This window comes from Typha latifolia, chromosome 13 (genome assembly GCF_019914945.1).
Source record: "Typha latifolia isolate L0001 chromosome 13, TyphaL0001v2, whole genome shotgun sequence".
Classification (NCBI taxonomy): domain Eukaryota; kingdom Viridiplantae; phylum Streptophyta; class Magnoliopsida; order Poales; family Typhaceae; genus Typha; species Typha latifolia.
The window spans coordinates 4,373,805-4,398,825 of record NC_133098.1 but is presented as its reverse complement, the minus strand read 5'-3'; the positions used below and the strand labels follow the sequence as shown (position 1 = coordinate 4,398,825).

The following is a 25,021-nucleotide window of genomic DNA, read 5'->3' as shown; positions in this document are numbered from 1 at the left end:
GTGGATGGTGCATAGCATACCAACTATATATATATATATATATATATATGTCTCTGTGTGTGTGTGTGTGTTTGTAGAACAATAATCAAGTATACAAAAATTCCCCAAGGCCTGCTGCCTGTCTTCTAATAAAGCTTCTCAATCTATCTATCTCTCTGTCTCTCCTCCTCCCATCCAGAATTAAGCTTGAGGACCACAGGAGTAATGGCAGCAACGCAAAGGGAGGAGGAGTACCAAAAGGTTTCCATCACAAGGACCACATCAGTCAACCCAAGAGCTCACCCTCCTGCAACCCAAGAGACCAAAGTGATAGAGCTCTCAAACCTAGACAGAAAGTGTCCTGTGCTCATGTACTTGGTGTTCTTTTACAGATCACCACCACCCCACCACCAAGGCCTGTCAGGTTGCTGCTGCTCTTCTCTTTTCACCTCCTTAAAGATGGGCTTGGAGGAGGTCTTGTCTGCCTGGTACCCAGCTGCAGGAAGGCTATCCTTGGACCCATCCACTGCCAAGCTTGACCTAGTTTGCTCCAATTCCGGTGCACTCTTCGTGGAGGCAGCCACACCTGTGAGGATCTCAGACCTGGGAGACCTCTCCCAGTACAATGACTTCTATGAGCAACTCGTCTACAAGCCTCCTCTCTCCACTAGACTCTCTGATATGCCACTTGTTGTTGCCCAGGTACGTACGTAATTAGTCATAAACCCATGTATAATTATGTCATCAGGGCTTTTATTTGTAGAATTAACTGACTGCATTACTTCTCCGTGAAGGTCACCAAGTTTGGCTGTGGAGGGTATGCAGTTGGGGTGGGGAGTAGCCATTCTCTCTTTGATGGCTTGGCAACTTATAACTTCCTCAATGCATGGGCTTCTAAAGTAGCAGGAAGAGTAGATGGGGAGGAGTTGGAGTTGATAGAACCAGTGCATGAGAGAGAGAGGTTGTTAGTAAGCCATGGAAGAAGCCAAAACAACAAGTCGACAAGGGTTGTGGCCTTTGAGCATCTCCACCAACTTATAAAGCAGGCAGTCTCTATGGATCAGTCCATGGATCCTGGTGGGCAACTTGAATGGGTGTTCAAGTTCTCAGAGATGAGCAGCAGGAGCCAACAAGACTTTGTTCTGAAGACCTTTCCTTTGAGCAGTGCCATGATGGAATGTCTTAAGAGCAAGGCCAGTGATTCAGGTGGCATTGTCTGCTCTTCATTTGAGGTGGTTGCTGCACACTTGTGGAAGGTAAAACAACTACATATGAGTTAGATCATTTTTAATTAAGAGACTGATTTGAAATTTTCTCTAAATCAACTTCTTTAATTTTGCCAAGATTTTCCAGATCTATTAACCAGATAATGAACAATGCCACATTAAAATTAGGATAAATCAAAGAGAAAATTAATACCAATAGTAGAAACTCAACTCTGGTTTTGCGATATCAAAAGAATTGATTTCGATGAGCAAAAGTAGATTATATATTTTGATTCGATTCACTATAATGCAGTGTTTGACCAAATTGGATCTCGTTAATTAACTTATTTATCCAAGTAATTTATTCATATTTAATACTAAAATGGGATTTACACGAGCTTTTATCTTGCCAGCCTTTAGAATAAAGAGTCAATCTCATCGATGCTTTATTTTATCAAGAATACTGAGTATAGAATGAGAATATTATTCTTTGTTTCGTATTTCTTCGTTAATTAGATAAATTAGAGTAGAAAATTTATCATGTTACAATTGGATAAGTTAGAGAAAAGTATTAAATTTGATTTGGATAAGGTAATTATAAATCAATTCTTCATTATTTTTACTCCTCATATATTAGTATATTTGGGGCTATTTGCACTAAGAAGCCTTTAGGTTTTAGTAATAGCAGTATTAGACTGTTAAACTAACTATGTCCAAAATTTACGTAAGAAAATTATGAAAATTTAGATAGTAGTAGTCTCACGAGATAAGGTTCTAATGGCTTTAGTTTCAAATCAATTGGATGTCTGAATAGAAAGATATAATCAAAATAGTGGAGCAAGGTCAGAACGGAACATAATAGTAAATATCCAACGTTGCAGCAGTCGTCGGAGGGTGGCGGACGGCCAAGGATAGTGGTGGATGGCCGTAGGATAGGGCGGCTCCTAGAGGTGATGGTGGCTATGGGTTGGAGGTAGAATTAAGGTTTTTAACTTAACTTAGATCTACTTCTAGAAAGATAATGACGATCTAATAGCTTAAGTAACGCAAGGTAAATAAACTTAACTCAATATTACTTCCATTCAATTCTCTTTTAAACAAAGAAGCCTAACCCCTTTATATATAGAAGTCGGGTATAATAGGTTGTACTTAGTCTAGCCCTAAAAGCTTATATGACTCGAACTAGAACTTGCCTTAGACTAACCTTAAAGGCTTATATGACTCGAACTAGGACTTGCCTTAGAGGCTTACATGACTTAATTGAACTTAACTTAGTAGTTAAATTACTCATCCTTATCTTTCTCGGATTGATTCTTTGTTTTGCCATAGATAGATTCCGAATCTGGAGAAACCTTGAATACAAAAGTTATAAATCAGGACGCCTTCGATCTTCTCCAATGGTTTCGTAATATATGGTCGTTTGTGAAATATTCTTTGAATATTTTTTTGAAACTGCGCACAACTGAATTAGTTAACTAATAAATTCTAACATAATAAGACTCTAATTAAAACAAATAAGCAGATAAGATAACTAGACTCAATTTATTAAGCTCAATTTCTCCTTGATGTAATTCCGATCTGACCCGGTTCGCATCATATATACATATTTTTTTATAATAAAATATATATAATTTATATAAGAGATACATATAAAAATTTATTTTTACTATTTAAAACTGAAGAACTTTTTAGCTCAAATGTCTCCTATATTTGCATATTAGCAATTGTCTAGTGGACCCACGTAATGGCTGATGACATATCTAAATTAGATCATTTTTAGGTAATAAAGTTTGGGAGGCAGATCATTTGGAGAACAAGTTTGTTAGGAGCTATTTTGATCAAATACTTCATTATAACTAGAGGTTATTATCCAGCGGGCCGGGCCGAATTGGGCCGAGCTAGAATGTTATATTTTATTACCGCCCATGGACCGGGTTATCAAAAATATTATATTATAACGGGTCGCTCAAGAAAATATTTTAGCTAGTTTTCAACTAACTTAAATGTTATATAGTAACATCCAATATAGGACCTAAAAAAATCATAGGAATAGTCGGGCGTAATGGGCCAGCTTAAACCAAGTTCAAGCCAAGCTTAGCCTGATTAAAGTAGGGTAGGTTTGAGTCGAGTTTGAGCGGGTCGAGCTTGATAATTACATCTAGTTAGAATGTATATCGTCCTAGGGTAATACTGATTGGTGTTAACTCACCAACTATATTAAAAGTTTAAGTTATCATTTGCTTCAGAATCATCTTTTATCCTATTCTAGATTAAGCAACACCACTCTAGGTTAGAAACCAAACATCAAATTATCCCTACCCTAGATTAGAAACGCAATTCATTCAAATTAAATATTGTAGCAGGCATGAATCCAATTACAATTTTACTTTTGATATAACTAAATTTATTTCAAAAATCCTCTCTCCTCTCTTTTACCAACCACTTATATCATTCCACAAACCCAAAGTTCCCACTCAATTTTTCCACCTAGAGTTGTCAGTAAGTTAACATAGTATAACGGCAGAGATTCACTTACCTTATTCCACAAACATCAATTTTTCTATCTAGAGTTGTTGGGCTTAGTGTTGTTTAGAAATATAATAACCTCTACCTATTTAGGTCAAGTCCACTTCTTGGGCTGATCAAATATCTTGGATCTGAAAGAAAATAGAAGTATTATTATATAAAATATAAAAATTATTATTCCTTATTTGCTTTGACATTAAGGAAAAATCTATAATAGTTATTTCATATTCTTACTCTTAAAACTGCACCACTAATCTAGAACAAGGTATCATAATACTTGCTTACAATCTAAAATAGTAGTGTAATAATTATCTTTGATGTGATATAAAATTGAGGTAAGAAATTGAACTTTTTTTGTCTTTATGAATACCCATGTCTATATATCTTCAATACATGATCCACGAATGTATTGTCATTCTCTACGTATGCACTGACTATATATAACATTCTCTATGTATGCAACAACTACACCACATTATTATTTTCGATGTATGCAATGACTATATATGATCTTTCTCTATGTATGAAATAACTACATATTATCATTCTTTATGTATGCGATAACTACACATTAACATATACTTATAAGTATGTAATACATACTTGAGTAATATATATATGCATCTGTATGTGCATGGTGTGTGTGGGTGGTAGAAGACACTAAATAAGATTATAAGAACTCATCTTGAAGTGTGTTTATTATGAGGCACTCCAGACAAATCTATCTATATGGGTATCGGAGGAAGTGCTGTCTCCCATAAGATATGAACTTTGTCTCTAAAATACTTGTGGTACTAAGATATGTTAAATGCATGATATACATTATTAGTTTATTATCTAACAATTTAAGTCTTTAGGTGTACTAGTTATCTAGCATAGTATCATAACAAAGATTCTAAGTTTGAATCTTGCCAAGCCTATCACTAATTTAAATATATAAAACCCCAACAAGTTTGAGTTAAATCTACTTCTTAGGCTAATCAAAATATCTTAGCACCGAAGTTAAAAGAAAGTATTAGAATATGAAAAAGGAAAAATCAATGTTCTCTAATCGACTTAAGCTTTTAGATAGTTAATGAGTTAACATGGTATTAGAGACTGATTTTCTAGAGCTTAAACTAACTAAAGAGGAGGTTAACTTATGTTTGAGATGTCCTACTAATCAAATAGAATAACTAGTTCAAAATTTATCTAAAATGACATATTGGTCAGTTCTGACATGTTATTAACTTTGTGAAGGTTCATTTCCACTAGACACCCGCAGTACTTATGCATAAGTTGTTTTTTTTTTAATCTTACTAATTACATCTTCCTTAATGTTCAAAAAGATTTGTATTTAGGAGATAGATACATATTAAATTTAGTTTTGTACTGAAAAGAGTGAAGAAAGAAAAGAATGTTATATAAAGACACCTACTGTAATTGTTTGTGTTCATGCCATGGGTGACATTCCATCTTCAAGACCAAGATCAAGAACAGTAGATCATTGTCATATTCCAATTTGCAAACGATAACACTTACTATTTAATAGATAAGACTTACAATGTTATCAATTTTTCAATATATGGTTCATAGGGAGCTACAAGTTCTCTCTCTTTACTGCTTGTATACAATTAAGCTTGTCAAATAATCAAGCCTGCTCGAGCTTGGCTCGTATTTGAAATGAGTTGAGCTTGGTTACAACCGGATCAGGCTAGAAATTAATTTCAAGCCAAGATTGAGCACAAGCCAGGTCGCTCAAGCTCAACTCGATAAGATTCAATTTATATATAATAATAAATAAATATATTTTAATTTGATTATATGTTTGATTTGATTTTATAAAGTGTAGATTACCCAAAATTTAATTCAACCTAGATTCAAGCCTAATAAAAGCTTGAATTAGCCTTCATTTGAAATTTGCTTGAATCTACCTATCAAGCGGCTCAAACTAGGAGCTCAAGATATGCTCGAATTGACTCTAATCAATTCAAGCTTGATTTTGGATTAAGCTCGAAACTAATTTCAAGCCAAACTCGAACAGAGCTCGGTTCGGTTACACCCCTACATATGGTCTCTCACCAACTCTAATTATATCCCAATACATTCTTCTTGTTCTTTATTGTTTGACAGTTTACGTTTAGCTTAACAAATAGCATATTAACTTCTATTCAAACATGTAACACTTTGATTTATGCATGTATTATCTAAATTTGGCCTTAATCTGTAGTACTACATGAGAGCTGAATTCCTCCATATTCATTCTTGCTTTGTTTTGTTTTGTTTTGTTTTGTTTTGTGATATTCATTACTTCTGTTCAAACATGTAACACTTGGATTTATGCATGTAATTATCTTTATTTCGCCTTAATAGATACCACCATGAGAGCTGAAATTCTTTCAAGATAGATATGCTTCCAGAGATAATTCAAATGTACCTCCATTATAAGGATGCTTCCTCATGAAATTTATCAATGTTAAGCATGTATTTTGTATGTTTATGCAATGAATTGGCAAGTGCTTTACTTTTATATGACAATGAACTCATATAACTTCAATGAGATATCGTAAGAGAGATGGTGACATATATATAATCTCTGTAGATATAAGTTTATAGACTAAAAAGCTGAGCAATTTTACATTATATGGCTGAACACCACCAAAATGGTGAGGAGATGATTCCAAGAAATCAGATACAGATATATAATCTGACATAATAGTTTCATAAATCAAACCATCTAATTTATATGTTGGATAGTATCTTTTGGTTTCCACTAACATGCTGTTGTTTTTTTATTTGCATGAACTCCATTTCACACAGCACCACTAAAAGAAAGAAATGTTTAACTACTAAGCCTTTTGCTCTACTCTAAAAATGTGAACTTGCTTTCCTATGTGAAAGCTGGTGTTATATCTATTGTGGTTAATGCTATTTTATTTCTGAGAACAAATTTAGAAGCAAAGTATCTCAAAATTGTATTTCATTTCATGCAATTAGCCTAGTTATAATGTCACCAGTAGATGTGAATTTCAAACAATCATTCTTTCTTGCTTTACTCTAATGAATACCAAACTTTTCTGCACTTCTTACTGCAGGCAAGGACCAAAGCCTTAGGAATAGCAAAGCACAGAACAGTATGCCTCCAGTTTACAGTTGACACAAGAACCAGAATGGATCCACCCCTACCAAAAGGGTTCACAGGGAATGCCTATGTGCTATCCTCCATCTCATGCACTTGCCAAGAACTTGAAAATGAAAGCCTTGCGACAATCGTTGAGAAGATCAAAATGGCTAAGTTCTCGATAACCGAAGATTATATCAAAGCCTATCTCGAGGCACTTGAAGCTCCACAAAGCTCTCTTCCTCTGCTGCCTGAGCTCACTATGATCTCAGACTGGACAAGAACTCCATACCACAAGGTAGACTTCGGGTTCGGACAAGCGGCCTACGTGTCGCCTTTGGCTCCTCCTCTCATGCAGGTTGCATACTTCATGCAGAGGCCAGATGAGGCAGGAGGGGTGGATGTCAGGATTGGTTTGCTGCAGGAGCATGTGGCTGCTTTCTCTCAGTATTTCCTAGCTACAGTTTGAGTATGATGCCTCTTAAAGCAATGACTAATCCTAAATCTTTGGTTGGGTATGAACATTATTGAGAATTTAGACTGTATTTGATAATGTCATGATATTTCTCATCTTTTCTGGTGCATTAAGTTCAAGTATTAGATATGCATGCATATGTAGATGATTACTTCTCTGGACCATTAAGTAGGTAACTTTTAGAGCCCTATTATCTTTTAGAAGTCTATGAATTAAGAGTTACTGCTTTATTTATGAAGAAAAGTATGTCTGGCACTTTTGAAACAACCATGGTTTTCCACATGATAGGTTTGATAAGCTAGTTCCTTCTAGTGTGAATCTAGGTTAAAATTAAGAATTAGATATCTTAGGTTTCCTTTACAGTAGGTAAGCCTAGACTCATGTGCTTATTAATAAAAGCTATAGCACTTAAGCCAGAGACTTCTTAGACTACTTTTAATTTACAAACAGTGTTCTAAGGAACTTGTGTGTGCACTCCTACTGTAATTGCTCTTTCCTCTGCATGCTTGCACCACTTGTGATTCACTGCAGCATATAAGCTATATTGCTACAAATTTCGAAGTTTTTACTGCCTTAGCTTCTGTGTCTAAATGAATAAATTGGAATAAAGGACTAAATGACTATGAAAAAATTCTATTAAACAAGTGCATTGAGGAACACACTCAGAATTCCTAATAACTGAACATTAAAAAGAACAAGTATTTCGAGGAAATTCAGATGGAAACCAATGGTTAATTCAGCCTACTTTTTTGTTTCTGAGAAACTAGAAAGTAAGATCTGCCAGTTTCCCTTCATGCATGCAGTTAATGAAATGAAAAAAGGAAGAAAAGAAACACAAGCTAGTGGATGAGAAGCTTATTATGCAGGCAACTTACATTACCTCTGCAACGTAGAAGTTCAGGAAATATCAAAGAAAGTAGGAGAGTTGCATATGACTATCTGGAGGCCATCGATTTCATAGTAATTGTGCTTTTGCTGATCTGAAGGAAGCCAGCAGATTTGAACAAATTCTTGCTCCTCTTCTGTAGGCTATCATCTTCTTGCCGATATTCATTGAATTCTGTTACTAGGTGAATCATAAAGAGAACAATAAAAGTAAGACATCATAAAGGAAAACAATAATCATTCATCGACTGTGTGCAGATAATTATTATTGGAAAAGGTAAATCACAAAAATGATAATCGAGTACATGGATATACTGCAGATTGGTTGGCTATTAGGCACTATATTAAGTTGCATAAACTTAAAAAAGAAAAAAGTTTCCAACTACCAATTGAACTCGGTCCATCACTACAGTTGATGCGTATTACCTATTGAAATTCTAACACACAGATTAGTATTTATGCACGTCAGTTTCCATATGACCATACATCAACATTGCCAAAAAAGAAAGAAAGAAAACATAAGTTGGAAGAGTTTCCAATCCCAGAAATAAAAAGGAAATACAGAGGGAAATTACAATTGGAACAGATTACTTGAAATAAATTTTAAGTGGGACAATATCCAGAAGTGTAAGATCGTGATTTCTATCCATCCCTCCAACCGAATTGACGGGCTCGTTGTTCCCAGAGTGATGTAAACTTTTTCTCCTTAGCCAGCGCTGCTTCAGCCCGTTCCCTAGCCTCCTCACAGGTCTCTGTTGCGGCATTGCACTTCTCAGTCTCCTTTTGGTATTGGGAAGCCAATCTTCTTGCTTCCACAAGGGTGGCATTCATGTGATGGCTATGCTCCTCAGCAACAATCACTTGAAGCTTCATTTCCTCTGTGAGGAGATCCACAAGCTGTTTCTCCATCTCCTCGTTGAGCTCAGGATCATGTTTGCCACAATCTATGATAAGAATACAAGAGATATTGTAGATCCAGATTGAGAACAGATGCAATCCTTAGGGTGACTATAATTCTATAACTCTTAAGGTCAGTTTTGAGGCAGCATAGAGTAAGCTGGAAAATTCTTTTATAGTCCCTTGGTCAACCCTTCATCCTGGTTTAAAGGAGGATAGGCTGAAAAAAGAAAGCCAAGCTTCGAGAATGCTAACCTGGGACAACATTAACCAACATTGTGGCCTGAAATTGGGAAAGTAAAATTGTTGTGCACTTAGATAAAACAGTTTTGATGAAAGTCTTTACTTCTGGATAATTTGGTTTAAAATTTGTCAAAATGCTGAATTTAAGATGAATAAATATTATAATAGATACTCAATTGGCCAATTCAGACTTCTAAGCTAACCTGGGACAGCATTAAACAACATTGTAGCCTGAAATTGGGAAACTATAATTGTTGTGCACTTAGATAAAACAGTTTTGATGAAAGTCTTTACTTCTGGATAATTTGGTTAATAATTAGTCAAAATGCAAAATTTAAGATGAATAAATATTATAATAGATACTCAATTGGCCAATTCAGACCTCTAAGCTAACCTGGGATAGCATTAACCAACATTGTAGCCTGAAATTGGGAAAGTTAAATTGCTATGCACATAGATAAAACAGTTTTGTTGAAAGTTTTCACTTCTGGATAATTTGGTCAATAGTTAGTCAAGATGCTGAACCAATATTATAGTAGATACCCAATTCAAACCTCTAAGCTACACCTAATAAGTAAACCTATAATTAAGGTGGGGTACACAAGTAAGATTCATTCACCAACTGCATCCTTAAGGATCACAACTTTTTTAAGATAACTTTCTTGAACCAAATAGATCTGTACTTTTATTTTCCCAAATTTAGCTCGACTTGTGCCTCTTGGACTTGAGCAAGCCAAATGGTCAGATTTGGGTCTAATAAATTTAAGATAAATTAATTTTGGAGAAAATTTATGATCAATTAGATGGTGATCAACTTAATAAATAAATAAATATTTAATAAATTAAGATTGGAAACAGATCGGTTTGAGCAATCCCAATGTACTTGACTAGGATAACACAAACTCAGTTAGCTTGGGTTAGCAAACCAATACTTCGGCAACGTAATGCCATTATCTAACCCAATGGTTATCTGCAATCCAAGCATTTGGATGCGCTTATTAATGTAATGAGAAGTCAGAGTAGTAAATGACATTTTACTTGTAGAGTTACAAGGATAGTAGGTGTAAAAAAAGTATTGGTGAAAGAAAATATTTATCTGTCAAAAACTTTTGCAGGCAGGTGTAAACTCTTTTCGACCATCAACAATAAACAGACCAGAAATCATTAATAATAAATAAGCTAAGCATAGCAAACCTACATAGTTTTCAATTCCTACCATTTTGTGAAAACAAGCTAAATGGAATTAAAATTTGAAAACGAATGAAAATTATTTAAGGGAAAAACATCCGCATTCTAATAATTGAAAAGAGTTCTTAAATGAGGAACAACTTGAACCTGTAATGGAGAGGTTGATCAGTCCTGCAAAAGTGCATGTAATATTTGTTAGCAACACATAAAATGGAAAAAGAATATCGAATCCAAGATAAAGAAAAAGCAATTGACTTTTCATTCATTAAAAGTAACTATTAATACTAATACTCCATTAGTCATTATCTTGTGTAACAAGAATCAAATAAAGATATCACAATTTATTCTGATCATGTAGCATATTTTTTAGATTCACCAACCACTCTGCCTAAAATAAGGCAGAACAAGCCAACATTCTTGAATATGGTCAAAGATAGTTTCGATAGCATTAAGGTTCAGGAAGAAGAACATGCCAAGATATACTCTCCAAAGCAGATACATGAAATCTACTGGAGATTGAAAAAGAATCTGGGCAGGATGTGTTACATAAAAATTAAAAAAATTAAAAATTCAGCATTGTGTTTTACTTGCACCTCAAATAGAAACCAGTGTAAGACATCAACTCAATTATTAGTGAAGGCAGTTACTACGCTCACAGTGTTCATTAGTTTTGATTTGTTACATACTATATCATTAAAGATAATGCTAAACTAACTAACTAAGGCATTTCAAATGCTAGTGCTTCCAGAAGAAGAATCATATATGCATTTGAATCTGGAGGTTCTATTAAAACCTACAATGGTAATTACATAGCTATAATTCATAAGTCGAATAATGAAACGAACCTAACATTATGTTGAACTAGCTCATTACTACTATTTGACAAATTAATGAACCTATTTTTATTTGTTTATGATTCTTTCTTAGAATTGCAACTACATATTATTGCTTTATGAGTCTCAAGTGATTAAAGTAGTAATAACATAGTTTGCTTCTTACACTCTTAGGTATATGAAACAACCTGCATTCTAATAAATTGATGTTTTCTTATATCTGTTAAATGGGCAAATATAAATAAGACTTTCATAAAGAAAATCCCAAGAAATAGGGATGGACTCAATGGACTCTCCACTATATTCTGATATTAAATATCTGAAACATGTCTAGATTTCATTAAGACAGCCTGTTGAGTGTCTGAAAACTGACAATTTCTCACGTTCTAATTTTGATAATGATGGACAAATATATATTCTTACAAAGACAATGTTATTGACATGAAAGAAAACAAACTAAATTGGAGCTCTACTACGGTGATCTAACTCTAAAAGTCATGAGCTAATGATTCTTAATCTTCCATTGTTCCTAGATCAAAGGATATGTACCAGAGACCTACAGCTATATCCATGTAATTTCAGTCAATAGTTTTAACCCTGGTATTCCATTTTTATAGTTCCTCAAAACACACTAATAATTCATACTTCTCTCATGACGCATGGATATCAAATCATTCCCACCAAAGCTGTAAAGGAAGCTCCGTTTTTTTTTCCCTGCTAATACACTAAAACCAGAGGAATTTTTCTTCCACAAAGTTAGGATAAATAACAATTGCTGCATATCAGAAAAGTATTATAAATTTCCAACACCTCATTTAAATGCCAATAAACTCGCCCACATGCCGAGTAAACCACTCGATTATCGAATATAGATCAATCTATTCTTTCCAGATTACATGTTATTCCTCCTAAAACAGAGAGATGTCTCTCCAAACTATAGATCAAGTACCAAAGTTCCAAACTTTACGCCAAATCCCAGATGGATTTTCCTCATAAGTAATTAATAAGCCCAAAACGCCAACTTGTAAGATCTCCCAAAACAAAACCACAAACAGGTAGGAGGGCAAACCAAGACAAGGCGAAGAGAGACCCACCAGGCGCGATCTTCTCAAGGGAGAGGGGAGGAGGGCAGTCGCAGACGCACGGGGCGCAAGAAACTGACGTAGAGAGTCGGGTCCCGCTGAAGCCTTTCTTGTATCTCCAGTAGATAGCCGGAGCAGAGACGCAGAGCGCGGAGGCCACGGCGAAGAGCACCAAGAAGCAGCGCACGCACGCGCCCGAGCGAGACGAAGCAGTCGACATCTCTTGTCGGCGTTGTGGGGAATCGTTCGGATCTCTAACAAATCCCACCTCCACACGAGAGAGAGAGAGAGAGAGAGAGAGAGAGAGAGAGAGAGAGAGAGAGTGGAGAGTGAACTCACTCCAAAGCCGTGTTTTTTTTTCCTCGGTTACACATTTTACCCACCAATTACCCAAAAAAATTTTATCTTAATGGAATAAAGAATATTTTGTTACTCTTAAAAATAAAAAATTAAATACTTTAAAAAAACCCCTATAATAATAAATAAAATCTCTAGATGAATAATTTTAAAAATTACCACACTAATAAAATATCATCAAACAACACCCCTCCATCTCTCTCTCTCTCTCTCTCTCTCTCTCTCAATTGGCAACCATCTTTATAAAGCAAAAAGGAAGAAGAAAAAGAAGAGAAAAGAGAAGCAAAAAGTTAAAAGCTATTTGGAGGTTTCGGAGAATATAAGTAATTAAATAACACTTAAGCATATTATTAATATTTTAATTCCTATTTAAATTAGCATAATTATATTGATTCATGAATTATATTTAAGGAGTACTATCTCTAGGGACTAACTATATATGTATATATAGTGTTATTTATTAAATTCAATAGCAATATAGTTCTAAGTAGAAATTCATGTATCCCTTGTTATAGCTTTGTTATTAATTATAAGGTTTTTGGTTGGAGATAGCTAAACATTAATTTACCTCTTATGTTCATAATAGTATATTTGTAACATTCTAAAGTAGTTACTAGTCTTACTCTATGTGTTATTATGAATTTTTGTTATACTTATAAAACAAAGGATTTACATAAGTGTCACAATCGGCTATAAAGCCTATTAGAATATAAAATATAAAATTATGCCGTGCTTATCTTTGTTAAAAATATAAAACTTCACCCATCTAATTTAAATCCACTTTTTGATCTCATCAAAATTCATTAGCCCAAAAGTGATAGAGAGTGTTAGAATATAAAATATAAAAAGACACTATACTCTGATAGCTTAAGTTTTTAAAGTAATTGATGAGTTAACACGGTATCAGCGCTAGAGGTCATGGGTTCAAATCATGTCATACTCATCTTTGTCTTAAAATATAAAACTTCACTCATTTAAATTAAATACACTTTTTGAGTTTATCAAAATACATTAGCTCAAAAGTGATACTGTCTTATAGCTTAAGTTTTTAGAGTAATTGGTGAGTTAAAAAAGCCAAGCACAACATATCTAAGTAATAAAGTATGAGCAATATCATATTCCTATGTTACCTCTTAAAAATAAGTTAAAAAGGAATATCCACACGTGCTAAGCTCTTACTCCATATTATTATTAAGGGTTATTCTTAATAAATTATCGACATAATATTTAAACTTTTATATCTTTATTTAAGCATTCAGTAATGAGCTTAATTTATCATGACATTTTTTTACACATTTTATAAGATTCTCCTATAAAAGATATATTTGCATAAAAATTAATACTAGCTAACATGAGTTATTTTTACATGGATGCTAGTCCAACACTTTTATGTCAAGATTTTTAGCTATTTAAAGATCTGCATGTATCAAATAAAGGTCAGGTAGAACTAATTCAAAGTTCTTCTTGGTCTCATGGCGTCTAAAGTGGAGAAGCTCTTATCTGATACGGAATGAGACGTGGAGATGTTGCTTAGGTGTTTCCATACAGATACAGTGTTCCAGATAGCACCCACATGCAAGGAGCTTTGAGACTAGATAGATAAATGGGTGTGGGCTGTGGCTAGTGATGGGGAGCCTAGAGCCAAAGAGGTGTATTGGTTCATAACGAGGGCCAAGCCTCACGTTTGGTCTGGTTAGGCTAGATTGTGAGTTTTACTGGTTGCTCCAAGGGTTAAACTATTTATTTGGAAGGCCTTTTGGGAGAGAGTCCCAACTCTGGCATTTCTAAAGAAGATTATCTGTGGGTTGAGGAATAGTTGTGAGCTTTGTAGGTTATTCCAAGAGGCAGCTAGGCATCTCTTCTATCAATGCAAATTTGCCAAGGCTGTTTGGGAGAATATAGTGGCACTCCTCAAGGTCAACTATGATCTGAGTGGGCGATTGGATGAAGATCATCACCAGGTGGTTAGCGAATCTAGCGAATCACACCAGACTCAAGGTGACAATCGCAACAACCATTTGGATAATATGGAAAGTGCAGAACGAGAAGATTTTTGAAGGAACTAAGATCAACCTAGAGGTTGCTATAGTTTAGGTTGTTCATATGACTATGGATTATGCAAGGGTAAATTTGTAGCAAGAATTAAAATCAATATTAATATAGGCAGGCAATAGTGGTGAGGTGAGTACCTCCACATGTTAGCTGAATTAAAATCAATATTAACAGTGGCTATGTTGAGGATGAATATCAAGGAAAGGCAGGTGCTGTCATCATAGATATAGAGGGACAACTAATTAGGGCTGCTACTAAAGCCACTTCAAAAGTTTCACCGCCCTTTAGTAAGGCTTGAATGTTCCTGTTGGACCTTAGAAAAGGGAGGGGTTGTAGGGAGAAAACCATTTTGGAGACTTATGCAACAAACTTAGTGAAGATTCTGAGAGGGGAGACACTAACCCCACGGAGACTTAGAGGCACCATTAAGGAATGTCAAATCATGATGCAGGAATTCAGTGAAGTGGAGCTTAGACATACCTTGCGAGAAGGTAATAAGACTGTTGATTGGGTAGGGGCTGTTAAGCGAAAGGGTGCCTAATTTGTATGCTAGGTAAGGAAACCCCAATGTCGGAGGATTTTGAGGTCATCCTTCGATAATTTTTTAGACCTCCAATGTAGTGACTAGTTGGTTCTCCGGCTCTTTCATTCAAAAGAAATATATAGTTCTTCTTGGTCTCTAAGGACTCTATTTATCTATTTTATCGATATAATTCTGACATTTATATGTTGACTTCCGTAATAGATAGATTCAAAAAAAAAGTACTTTTGTATAGACTCCCCTTTTAATATTTGGGAATTTACTATGAATTTAACTTATAAATATTTTGTCGGTTATATGTTTGAGCCTAATAAAATCACCACTCAAACTCCCTTAATTCATTGGGAACTCCCTTCTCTGATTTGAGTCAGATTTAATTCAAATGGATCCTTTATAGGCCTAATCAAAATAGTAAGGGTCAATTTTAGGGGGTGTAACCGAGTCAAGCTTGATCCAACCTAGTTTTGATCAAGTTTGAATTGAAACTAATTTTGAGCTTCTGTTCGTGAATCGTGATTAAGGTTGAATTGAAATCATTTCAATTCAAGCTAATTTTGAGCTCGAGCCTAAACAAGCCGATCAATAAGCAATTTCAAACCTTAATCAATTCAGCCAAATTTTGAATTTAATCAAGCTTAAAATAAGGCATAATTTTAAAAAAAAAATATAAACTAATAGAATTAAAATTTAGAACTAAACTCTGTAAGATCAATCAAAACAATCCACTTAAATAAATCTTAGAATATAACAAAATTATAGTATAGTATAAAAAAATAGTCATTACAATATATATATATATATATATATATATATATTATTTCTAGTCTTATCGAACTTATTTGATTGAGCCCGCTCATGATCAAGCTAAGCTTGAAATTATTTTTGAGCCTAATTTTGAAGATCAAGCTGAGCTCAAGCTTAGCTCATGGGCTATTCTTAAGGCAATGAAAAAAAGTTTAACTTCTAAGGATTTTGAATTATATTATTGATGGTTAACTACTGTGATTTACTTTTAAAAAAAATAAAGAAACTAAACAGCGCAATTTAAAAAAAAAAAAGATAACTACTTCACTTACTGAACTATTATAATTTTTTATAATTACTCATTATTTTATTTTATTTTTGGTATGTAATAGTTTTTTGAACTATCAGAAATACCTCACTTGATCTCTTTTGTTAGGAGGTCATTTTATATCAAAATAAAAAAGTTTAGAAAATTATTATGTCTTAAAATTTTTTTCAGGATATTTTAAAAAATATTTTTGGAAGGAAATAACTATTTGAGGCATATCCCTCACATATTTAAACATAACTCTACCAATTTTTTTTATCAAGTGTTAAATTAATTTCAAAATTTAAATATCTTTTTAGATGAGTTGCAGACTTGGGAACTACTACTTCCTAATATACTTGTATAAATTTAGGATATTGTTAAGTATTAGAGTTAAAAAAAAATTTACTTATTTATGCCCAACTCATTTTATCTCTCTTATATTTAAAAAGTCTTAAACTAATTTTTATGCTTACGACTAAAAAGTTATTATTAGATTTTCTATAGCGCAGTGTGCTCGTAATTTCTAAAATTAAACGGCGGGCTCACTTTTTTCTTTTTCTAAATATAAGTCTTTTTTTATCGTATTTAATTTTCTTTCTTTTTGCTTTCTTTCCCACTAGTGAGACTCTTCCATAGCCCTTTTCTAACCAACAACTATGAATAATCTTTCGATTTCGATGTCATGCAACTTAGGAAAGTAAAATAAATTTGCCTAGACTCAAAATCTAAATCAAAACCCAATCTGTTTTGCCTAACAAAGTAACGGAGTATTTTAGCCTCGTTAATTTAAACAGAAAATCTAGCAATATTACTTTAGTCGTAAGTATATTAGTAGATAAATTGGTTTAATATTTTTTTAAGTACACGAGGTAAAATAATTTTGGACATAAATATATTTAATATAATTTTTTTTTCTATATAAGTCGTTTTCCGGTTTAAAGACGGTTTTAGCAATTGTCAACTAGCTTGGCGAGAAGACATATATTTCACATACTTGGAACAAATCCGCTCCTATAACAATAAAACTCTTGATAAAAGAAAAGGATTCTTGTCAACTGATCCAAAGCACGCAAGAGGAAGACGGCGATGGCGGAGATCTCGTCGACGCCATCTCCCTCGACCTCGTCCCAAGCTCGAATCCTCCAATTCGCTCCTTTCCAAAGCCTCGTCGACGACGGTTTCTGGAGGCGTCTCTCCTCTCTTAAGCTCGACACCCTCCGCATCGACCAATCCCCCATTGCCATCACCGGTACGGATCGAAACCCTAGCTCTCAAATTTGCGCTTTGTGTTCCTTTGGATCGATCCTTACCTGTTGATATTTAGGTTTCTACGCGCCTTGCTCGCACGCCCAAGTCTCCAATCGCGTGACGCTTCTCGCGGAATCGTTGCCGCCCAATTCCGATGCTCCTCACGGTAATCGGAACAAGTGCCCGGTTCCGGGGACTCTCTTGAACACGAATACTTTGGATAGCTTTCGTGCGCTTGATCGAGAGGCTTTGCTGAAGGCGGAAGCGAAAAAGGTGGAATCTTTATGGTCTAATTATGTGTTGACGAGTCCTGAGTTCGCAATTTAACGCTCTGTCTGCATTAGATTCTGGAGGACATTTTCTCTGGAAGAGTAGAAGAGGATCCGGCGTTGCTCTTGAGGTTTCTTCTTATATCGTACGCGGATTTGAAAAGGTGGGGATTTTATTACTGGTTTGCATTTCCTGCATTGGTGCTTGATCCTCCTGCGACGGTAGTTAATCTGCGGCCAGCATCTGAGGCACTCAGCTCGGAGGAGGTACGGGTTTGGATTGCGTGTTGTATGTCAACATTCTTGTTTTAGTCTAAAGAGCAGCTTGCATGGAGATCTGGAAAGCTGACATGTGATGAGATTGGTGCATTTGTGTTTGTTCTAATAGGCGGCATCTTTATCAGTGGCATGTAATGAATGGAGGAATTCAAGCATGACGGCAGGTTTGAAGTTTTGAATTCTCCGTTTTGCCAATTTAGTTTTGTTACAATGAATTAGTGTTCTATGTTGGTTTGGTATATTAATTATCTGAATCTTCCACAGATGTTCCATTCTTTTTGGTTTGTATAAGCTCAAATAAGCGTTCCACAGTTAGGCCGTTGAAGGATTGGGAAGACTGCAAAGACAGGGATGGAAAGGTTTTTCGCTTCACTTTAGTAGCTGTATAAGTGATGGAGAGTCTTTAGTCATTTATCATATTTTTCAATGCAATCTAATGAAAACCATCTCCACCTTAGTAAAAAGCTGGATTTTCCCTGATTTCTGATTTGGTACTATTTTTGTCAGAATTCAGAGAGTAGTTTTGGATTTAAACCTTTTCTTATTTGAACACTGTTTAACATGGTATGGGTGCAGCTACTGTTTGGCTTCTATGATCCATGCCACCTTCCAAATAATCCTGGTTGGCCTCTTCGGAACTTCCTTATTTTCATTAGTTTGAGATGGAAGATTGAGAGGGTGCAGTTTTTGTGCTATCGAGAGAAACATGGTTTGGCTGACATGGAGTTTTCCCTTATTGGTGAAGCCTTAGTTTCACCACCACAAGGTAGTGTTGCAAATGAGGATTAATTGATCATTTCTGTTTAATGATCTAATGTAGCACAATTTTAGTTGATTTTGTCTGTGTGTTTTATCCCAATATTAATTTACTTATAGCCTGGAGAGATCCACAGTTTGTTCCTAAAGCTGTTGGATGGGAATTAAAAGGAGGGAAGATGGTATCAAGGTTTATAAGCCTTGCAGAATCGATGGATCCAGAGAGGTATATATCATCATTAAATATTTTAAACTTTATTATTTCTCTTGGTTTTGAACAACAGTTGACAGTTGTAAGGAAACTAGACAAGATGTCTGTTTATCATATATGCAGGTTGGCGACATCTGCTGCGGATCTGAATTTAAAGCTCATGAGATGGCGTACATTGCCATCTCTGAATATAGATACTTTATCTGGTGTTAAGTGTCTACTCATAGGTGTCGGAACACTTGGATGCGAGGTTGCTCGAATTCTTATGGTCAGTAATAAAATACAGTTTACACATTTATCCTCGTTTCTCTTTATTGATGGATATGAGGTTAAATTTCAGGCCTGGGGTGTTCGAAAAATTACACTAGTTGACAGTGGCCGAGTTTCTATGTCTAATCCTACCAGACAATCACTATATACTTTCGAGGATTGCCTTAATGGTGGTGAATTGAAAGCAGTGGCTGCAGCGAGGAATCTAAAGCATATTTTACCAGCTGTGGTGAGTAGATTCTTGTCACAGTTCTATTTGTGTTCAAGCTCTTTCGTCAAATAACTGTGCCAATGTGTAGGAAGCAGAAGGTATTGCAATGCCAATACCGATGCCTGGGCATCCCATATCTGCAAGAGAAGAACCTAGTGTGCTTGAAGACTGCAAGCGTCTTCAAGCATTGATTGCATCCCATGATGTGATCTTCTTGTTGACAGACACACGGGAAAGCAGATGGCTTCCAACACTTCTTTGTGCAAATGAAAACAAGGTAAGACTTGTACATGACACTTCATTATATGTGGGAACATTAAAATATTTCTTTTCTTCTTTCATAGTCTTATGTTCTTAACATTATAAATGAGGGTCGTTTGTATTAAAGTAAGGTATAATGATCAACATAGAACACATTGCTTTTCAATAGTACAAAAATTGTGATAATGATGCTTGATTTTTCATGGAAATGACAGGAAAACATGGAGATGCTTTGAAAATCTTGTCAGTTGCCAAAGTTCTTTCTCTGTTATGACCTGTGAATAAATCATGATGTTGCTCATGTAACATATAGAGCTTTCTCAATTTTGATAACCACTTAAATGTGCACCAGCCTTTTTGATTTAGTTTTTTTAGTCGGTAAACTTAGGACTGAAGTTTGTCTAATACTGCTTGGAAAGCTACTCCACCATAAGTAATTTGGCTAATTTCTTTCCCAACTAGGGTTGGATGAGTTTAAAAGTTGTAAGCCTATTTCCTCTTTACTCCTATTGCTTTTGAAATATTCCTTTCAGTGACATGCTTAATTGATATTTTATATGGTTATTGTTACATATGATTAATTGTGGCAAATACATTATGGGAATTCAATGACTCAATTCACTTTTCAAAAAAGTTGTGTTAAAGGATGAAGATAAGAGAGAAAATATCATCAACTTTAAATGATAGTATCATACACATTTCTGAAGAAATAATAGGTCTGTAAATTGAAGTTAAGACAATGATTATACATTTTCAATGCATACACTTTTTGAGGAAGGCAGTGGTGTATGTACTTAAATTTATATGATGGGGGCAGTGGCAATTTTAATATTACATAAGGAGTGGTAATGATTATAGAAAGATGATAAACCTAGGGAGGAGAAGATTTAGGACCATAAATGTTTTTTAAGCACAAATGTATTATAAGGAGTGAATTGGAGAATATATATAGGCAATGATTATAGGGATTAGTAGAGGTGGAAAAATTCCAAATCTATGTGCTTACAGATATATCTTTTCATGTTCAGACCCAAGAATGGGAAAAAGAAGGGTTGAGTTAAGCAGCTGAAGTATGGACGAAATTTTGTGGAGATGAGATCATGAGAATAGGTCCTTGCATGCTTGCAGCATACAAGCTCCAGCTAGGTTGTCATCCATATTAGTCATGTTATTTACTTATTTCTGACCCCCTTGCCTACATAGCACCAATATCCTATGTAGCAAGTCATGTGCAGATCTGTTTTCTGCAATCTTCTAGATATACTTGTCACTTGTGTATAGTAGTCAGTTAATTAAGTGAATTTGGCATTGGTCAGTAACTTGGAGCTAGAGGCACTTTGAGAGGAAGGGATTGCTGGTATATAATCAGTAGAACTAGGTTAATCAAATTTGCTTGTTGGAAGCTATAGATTTGGTATATAATCAGTAGAACTCTAGGTTAATCAAATTTGCTTGTTGCAAGCTATAGATTTGGTATATAATCAGTAGAACAGGTTAATCAAATTTGCGTATTAGAAGCTATATGAGTAGGAATAAAACCAAAGGAAAAACTGTGATATTCCTAAACTAAAAATAAATATTAGCATTATCTAAAATGATATTCACTTAGTTTTGAGTACGTTTTTATATTAAATATACTAATTGTTAACTCAAATAGATCTCTATTTTGTTCCTAATGGGAATTACTCTGTTTCGAGAACAAAACGTATTTTAACGGTGATAGAATGTGGAGACCATTAATCTTTAATAAATCATAGCTTTATGTCTAGTGGTATACACTGAGTTCATCTCATATAGATTTTAAAGAAGAGAATGTATAATTCTACTTGTTCTAATTTCATTATTAGGCTCTAAGGGAACTAGCTAAACTTGAAAATTATAATGCTAATAATTCCAACTCATTCTCTTGGTATCGCCTCTTTCACTAAGAGAAAATAAAACAATTTTTTTGAGTGAAACTAAGTAAATATCATTAGAGATAATGCTAATATTTATTTTTGGTTCAGGAATATGACAAAAACAACTTATAGTTTGGTACATTGCAAGATATACTTGGCAACATGGTCAGAATTTTAGATAAGTATATGATAGATGTTGATAGAAGGTAAACTGATATCATCGTACTTGCATAATTGCATTAAACACACAGAGGAATGAGGCCCTATTGAGGTAATTTTATTTAACTTCTTTGTGAGAGGTATTTGATAGGATGGATATCATAACCACAATGCATCAAGAAGCAGACTAATAGGACGTCATGGTGGGAAATATCTGATTCTAGTTGTTGGATCAGCAGCAAAAGGATGATGGGTTTGTCATAGTCTCATCAGTAGGACCACATTAGTAGTGAATTCTGGGCCCACTAATTTCCAGAACAAAGAGAGTTAAAAAGAACAAAAATGTCAGTATTAAAGAAAAGTCGGCCGAGGGGGCTCCCATTCCCATGCAAACATGAGAAAGGGAGTCTGAAGACTTCCCTCCTCTTTTCTCTGGCTTTTTTTTTCCGTTCATTCATTCCTTCTTTCTTTCTGTACTTTCTTCTATTCCTGAAAATTTCAGGACATCAACTCATTATGTTCTTAATGTGCTTGAGATCTTGGCCTTCTTGCAGATAGCTATTACTGCAGCATTGGGATTTGACAGTTATCTTGTTATGCGTCATGGGGCTGGTCCTCTTGTCTCAGTGGCAAGAAAGACTGATGACTTCGGCTCTAGAAATGAAGACTTGAATGTTGTTGCTACTCAGATGGATAACTTGTCTATAACAGATGTGGATGATGGTCGACGGTTAGGGTGTTATTTCTGCAACGACGTTGTTGCTCCTGTAGATGTAACTCCTGATAAATGCCTACTGTTGAAAAAGAAATATTGTTTTGCTGGTATCTTTCATTGCGGTGCTGCAGCTGATGCACTGCATGTGACCTGATTACTTTTACATTTTGCAGTCAATTTCAAATCGCACGTTGGACCAGCAATGCACAGTTACACGGCCAGGCCTTGCTCCAATTGCTTCTGCGCTTGCAGTTGAACTGTTGGTGGGAATATTGCATCATCCTGATGGGTAAGTTTGGATACTTTTGTTGAAAATGAGATGTTTTTGTTACCAGAAAATAAAAATACATATTTGTATGCAATAAGTGATGCAGTTCTGTAGGCTAGTGATGATATGTTCTGCTAGCAATGAGAACTGAGAACATAATTCATGCATGTCACATATTTCCATATATTTGGAAGTGCTCTCAAGTTGATTTGCATTTTTGCAGGATATATGCTCCTGGTGAGATTGCCAACTCCATTTTGAGTAGCAGTGAGCAACCACTTGGTATATTGCCTCATCAGATTCGAGGTTCTCTTCCCCAGTGTGCTCTATTGACACTCATAGGCCATTCATCAGGAAGCTGTACTGCTTGTTCTGATGCTGTAAGTTAGCTCTCCTATTGTTGTTGTTTGTTATTTTTAGAGATAGAATAACCCTCCTTTAGTATTGACGGATTAGGACTTATAATCCCAGCTTTCTCAACTTGTGAATGCCAATCATGCCTCAAATTTGAGTGAAGGTGAACAAGTATTTCAATTTCAGTTGGCATTCCAAGAATTACGTTTTTATCCGGTAATGTGAAGGTGATTAAGCAAAGTGTACTCAGAAATGTAGGCTGGCAAAAATATAATTCATGGGATAGATAGACATAGGCGGAGTTGCATGGTCCCAGGGGCTATGGCCTCTCCTCGTTTTGAAATAAATTCTATGTGAATGCTCTCTTGCCATGGAAAAATAAATGAATTTCTATTGATATCAATAATTGGTTCCCCATGGATCTAAAAATCATGCCATGTATCTTTAATTCTTTCCCTTCTTTAGTGTTCAAAACATTTCCATACAAATTTTTTTAAATTGTAGTAACTTATATTCTTGTTATCTTTTTTTATTTAGATATAAAAGAAGATTCTTCGTTCGATTAATATTATAAATCTTTGTTTCAGTAATACTTTTAAGTTCTTAAGAATTTGACTCCTTATAATCCCAAATCCTGGTTTCGCCCCTGGGAATAGGCCATTCTTTATATATTTACATATGACACTGTCAAATTTCTTTCTTCTATTTTTCTGCAAAATCTTTTAATGCTGGTTTATTCACCTCAGGTGGTGTCAGAATATAGAAGGAGAGGGCTGGAGTTTGTTCTGCAAGCTATTAATCATCCAACTTATCTGGAAGATCTAACAGGACTGACAGAATTAATGAAGTCAACAAGTTCTATTATACTGGACTGGGACAATGAGACAGATGATGATTCTGATGATGGAAAGCAAACTGTTGATGACAATGAATGATGATTTAGATCATTAGATGTGTCTGATCAGATAGAAAATCTACTGACAGGCTCAAATATACTTGTATTTTCATCATGTAATTTATAAAATCAATACCCTAACCATTGTAGAGTGGGAAATATTGTTTCTTAATTGATAAAACTCTTAACTAAAGTTGTCTTCAAGTGTGTCAATTGTGTTTGTGTGATACCCTCTTTGAGGTTAAGAAGTGATCCTAATTTGGTCTACTAAGTAATTAGCTTGTACATGAGAGCTCAAAATTAAGACTCATATGTGGCAATGTAAATTAATTATGTTGAACAATAATTTAGTATTCGTTTAATGTGCTAATAAGGAATGTTATAGAAAAAACTTGGGAAGAGAATGATCTCACTGTAATTTGAATAATTCATTAATTCTGCAAAGTGGAAAAAGAAAGGAACTTTTTACGTAATTGCCACCAAAATTTTTGATATATTATAATTGTCGCTGCAATTGACAGTAAAATCTTTTAACTCTTACCATTAGGGTTTATTTTTTACAAAATATTCCTAATAGATTATTATTAAGATTAATCAATATCTTAACCCGATTGTAAAATATTTATTAATAATTTTTATCTCACATAAAATAAAATATATTTTGTGGTACTATGGTATTGAATATAATGATGTATAGCTTTTACACCATTTTTAATAATTTTAGATTTAAATAACGTGATGACGTTTTTAAAAAAGCACAATAATTTTGGTGATATTATATAATACAATGACAATTATAATATTTTAAAA

At 34.6% G+C, this 25,021-nt stretch overlaps 3 protein-coding genes across 4 annotated transcripts; 2 read left to right on the top strand and 1 right to left on the bottom strand.

Annotated features, from left to right (window-relative positions):
* Nucleotides 1–7,382, top strand: LOC140799855 (brassinosteroid-related acyltransferase 1). Of its 2 annotated transcripts, XM_073154360.1 has the most exons (4): nucleotides 64–681; nucleotides 774–1,235; nucleotides 6,785–7,108; nucleotides 7,187–7,382. In XM_073154360.1, exons 1-4 carry the CDS (start codon nucleotides 205–207, stop codon nucleotides 7,277–7,279), a joined length of 1,356 nt encoding a protein of 451 aa, XP_073010461.1. In that variant the 5' UTR covers nucleotides 64–204; the 3' UTR covers nucleotides 7,280–7,382. The 2 variants fall into 2 exon arrangements, with proteins under 2 accessions (XP_073010460.1, XP_073010461.1); XM_073154359.1 differs by having other exon boundaries at nucleotides 1–681; nucleotides 6,785–7,382.
* Nucleotides 7,383–8,599: 1,217 nt separating this feature from the next.
* LOC140799859 (uncharacterized) lies at nucleotides 8,600–12,985 on the bottom strand. The gene is made up of 3 exons (XM_073154367.1): nucleotides 12,426–12,985; nucleotides 10,646–10,669; nucleotides 8,600–9,114 (listed from the first exon to the last, which is right to left on the bottom strand). The coding sequence occupies exons 1-3, from the start codon at nucleotides 12,631–12,633 to the stop codon at nucleotides 8,813–8,815; spliced, it is 534 nt and encodes a 177-aa protein (XP_073010468.1). The 5' UTR covers nucleotides 12,634–12,985; the 3' UTR covers nucleotides 8,600–8,812.
* Nucleotides 12,986–17,428: 4,443 nt separating this feature from the next.
* LOC140799851 (ubiquitin-like modifier-activating enzyme atg7) lies at nucleotides 17,429–24,404 on the top strand. Its single transcript, XM_073154352.1, has 14 exons — nucleotides 17,429–17,666; nucleotides 17,742–17,938; nucleotides 18,010–18,201; nucleotides 18,323–18,377; nucleotides 18,478–18,572; nucleotides 18,790–18,979; nucleotides 19,090–19,195; nucleotides 19,304–19,448; nucleotides 19,521–19,679; nucleotides 19,750–19,938; nucleotides 22,534–22,752; nucleotides 22,868–22,983; nucleotides 23,186–23,342; nucleotides 24,063–24,404. The coding sequence occupies exons 1-14, from the start codon at nucleotides 17,504–17,506 to the stop codon at nucleotides 24,249–24,251; spliced, it is 2,172 nt and encodes a 723-aa protein (XP_073010453.1). The 5' UTR covers nucleotides 17,429–17,503; the 3' UTR covers nucleotides 24,252–24,404.
* The last annotated feature ends 617 nt before the right edge of the window (nucleotides 24,405–25,021 follow it).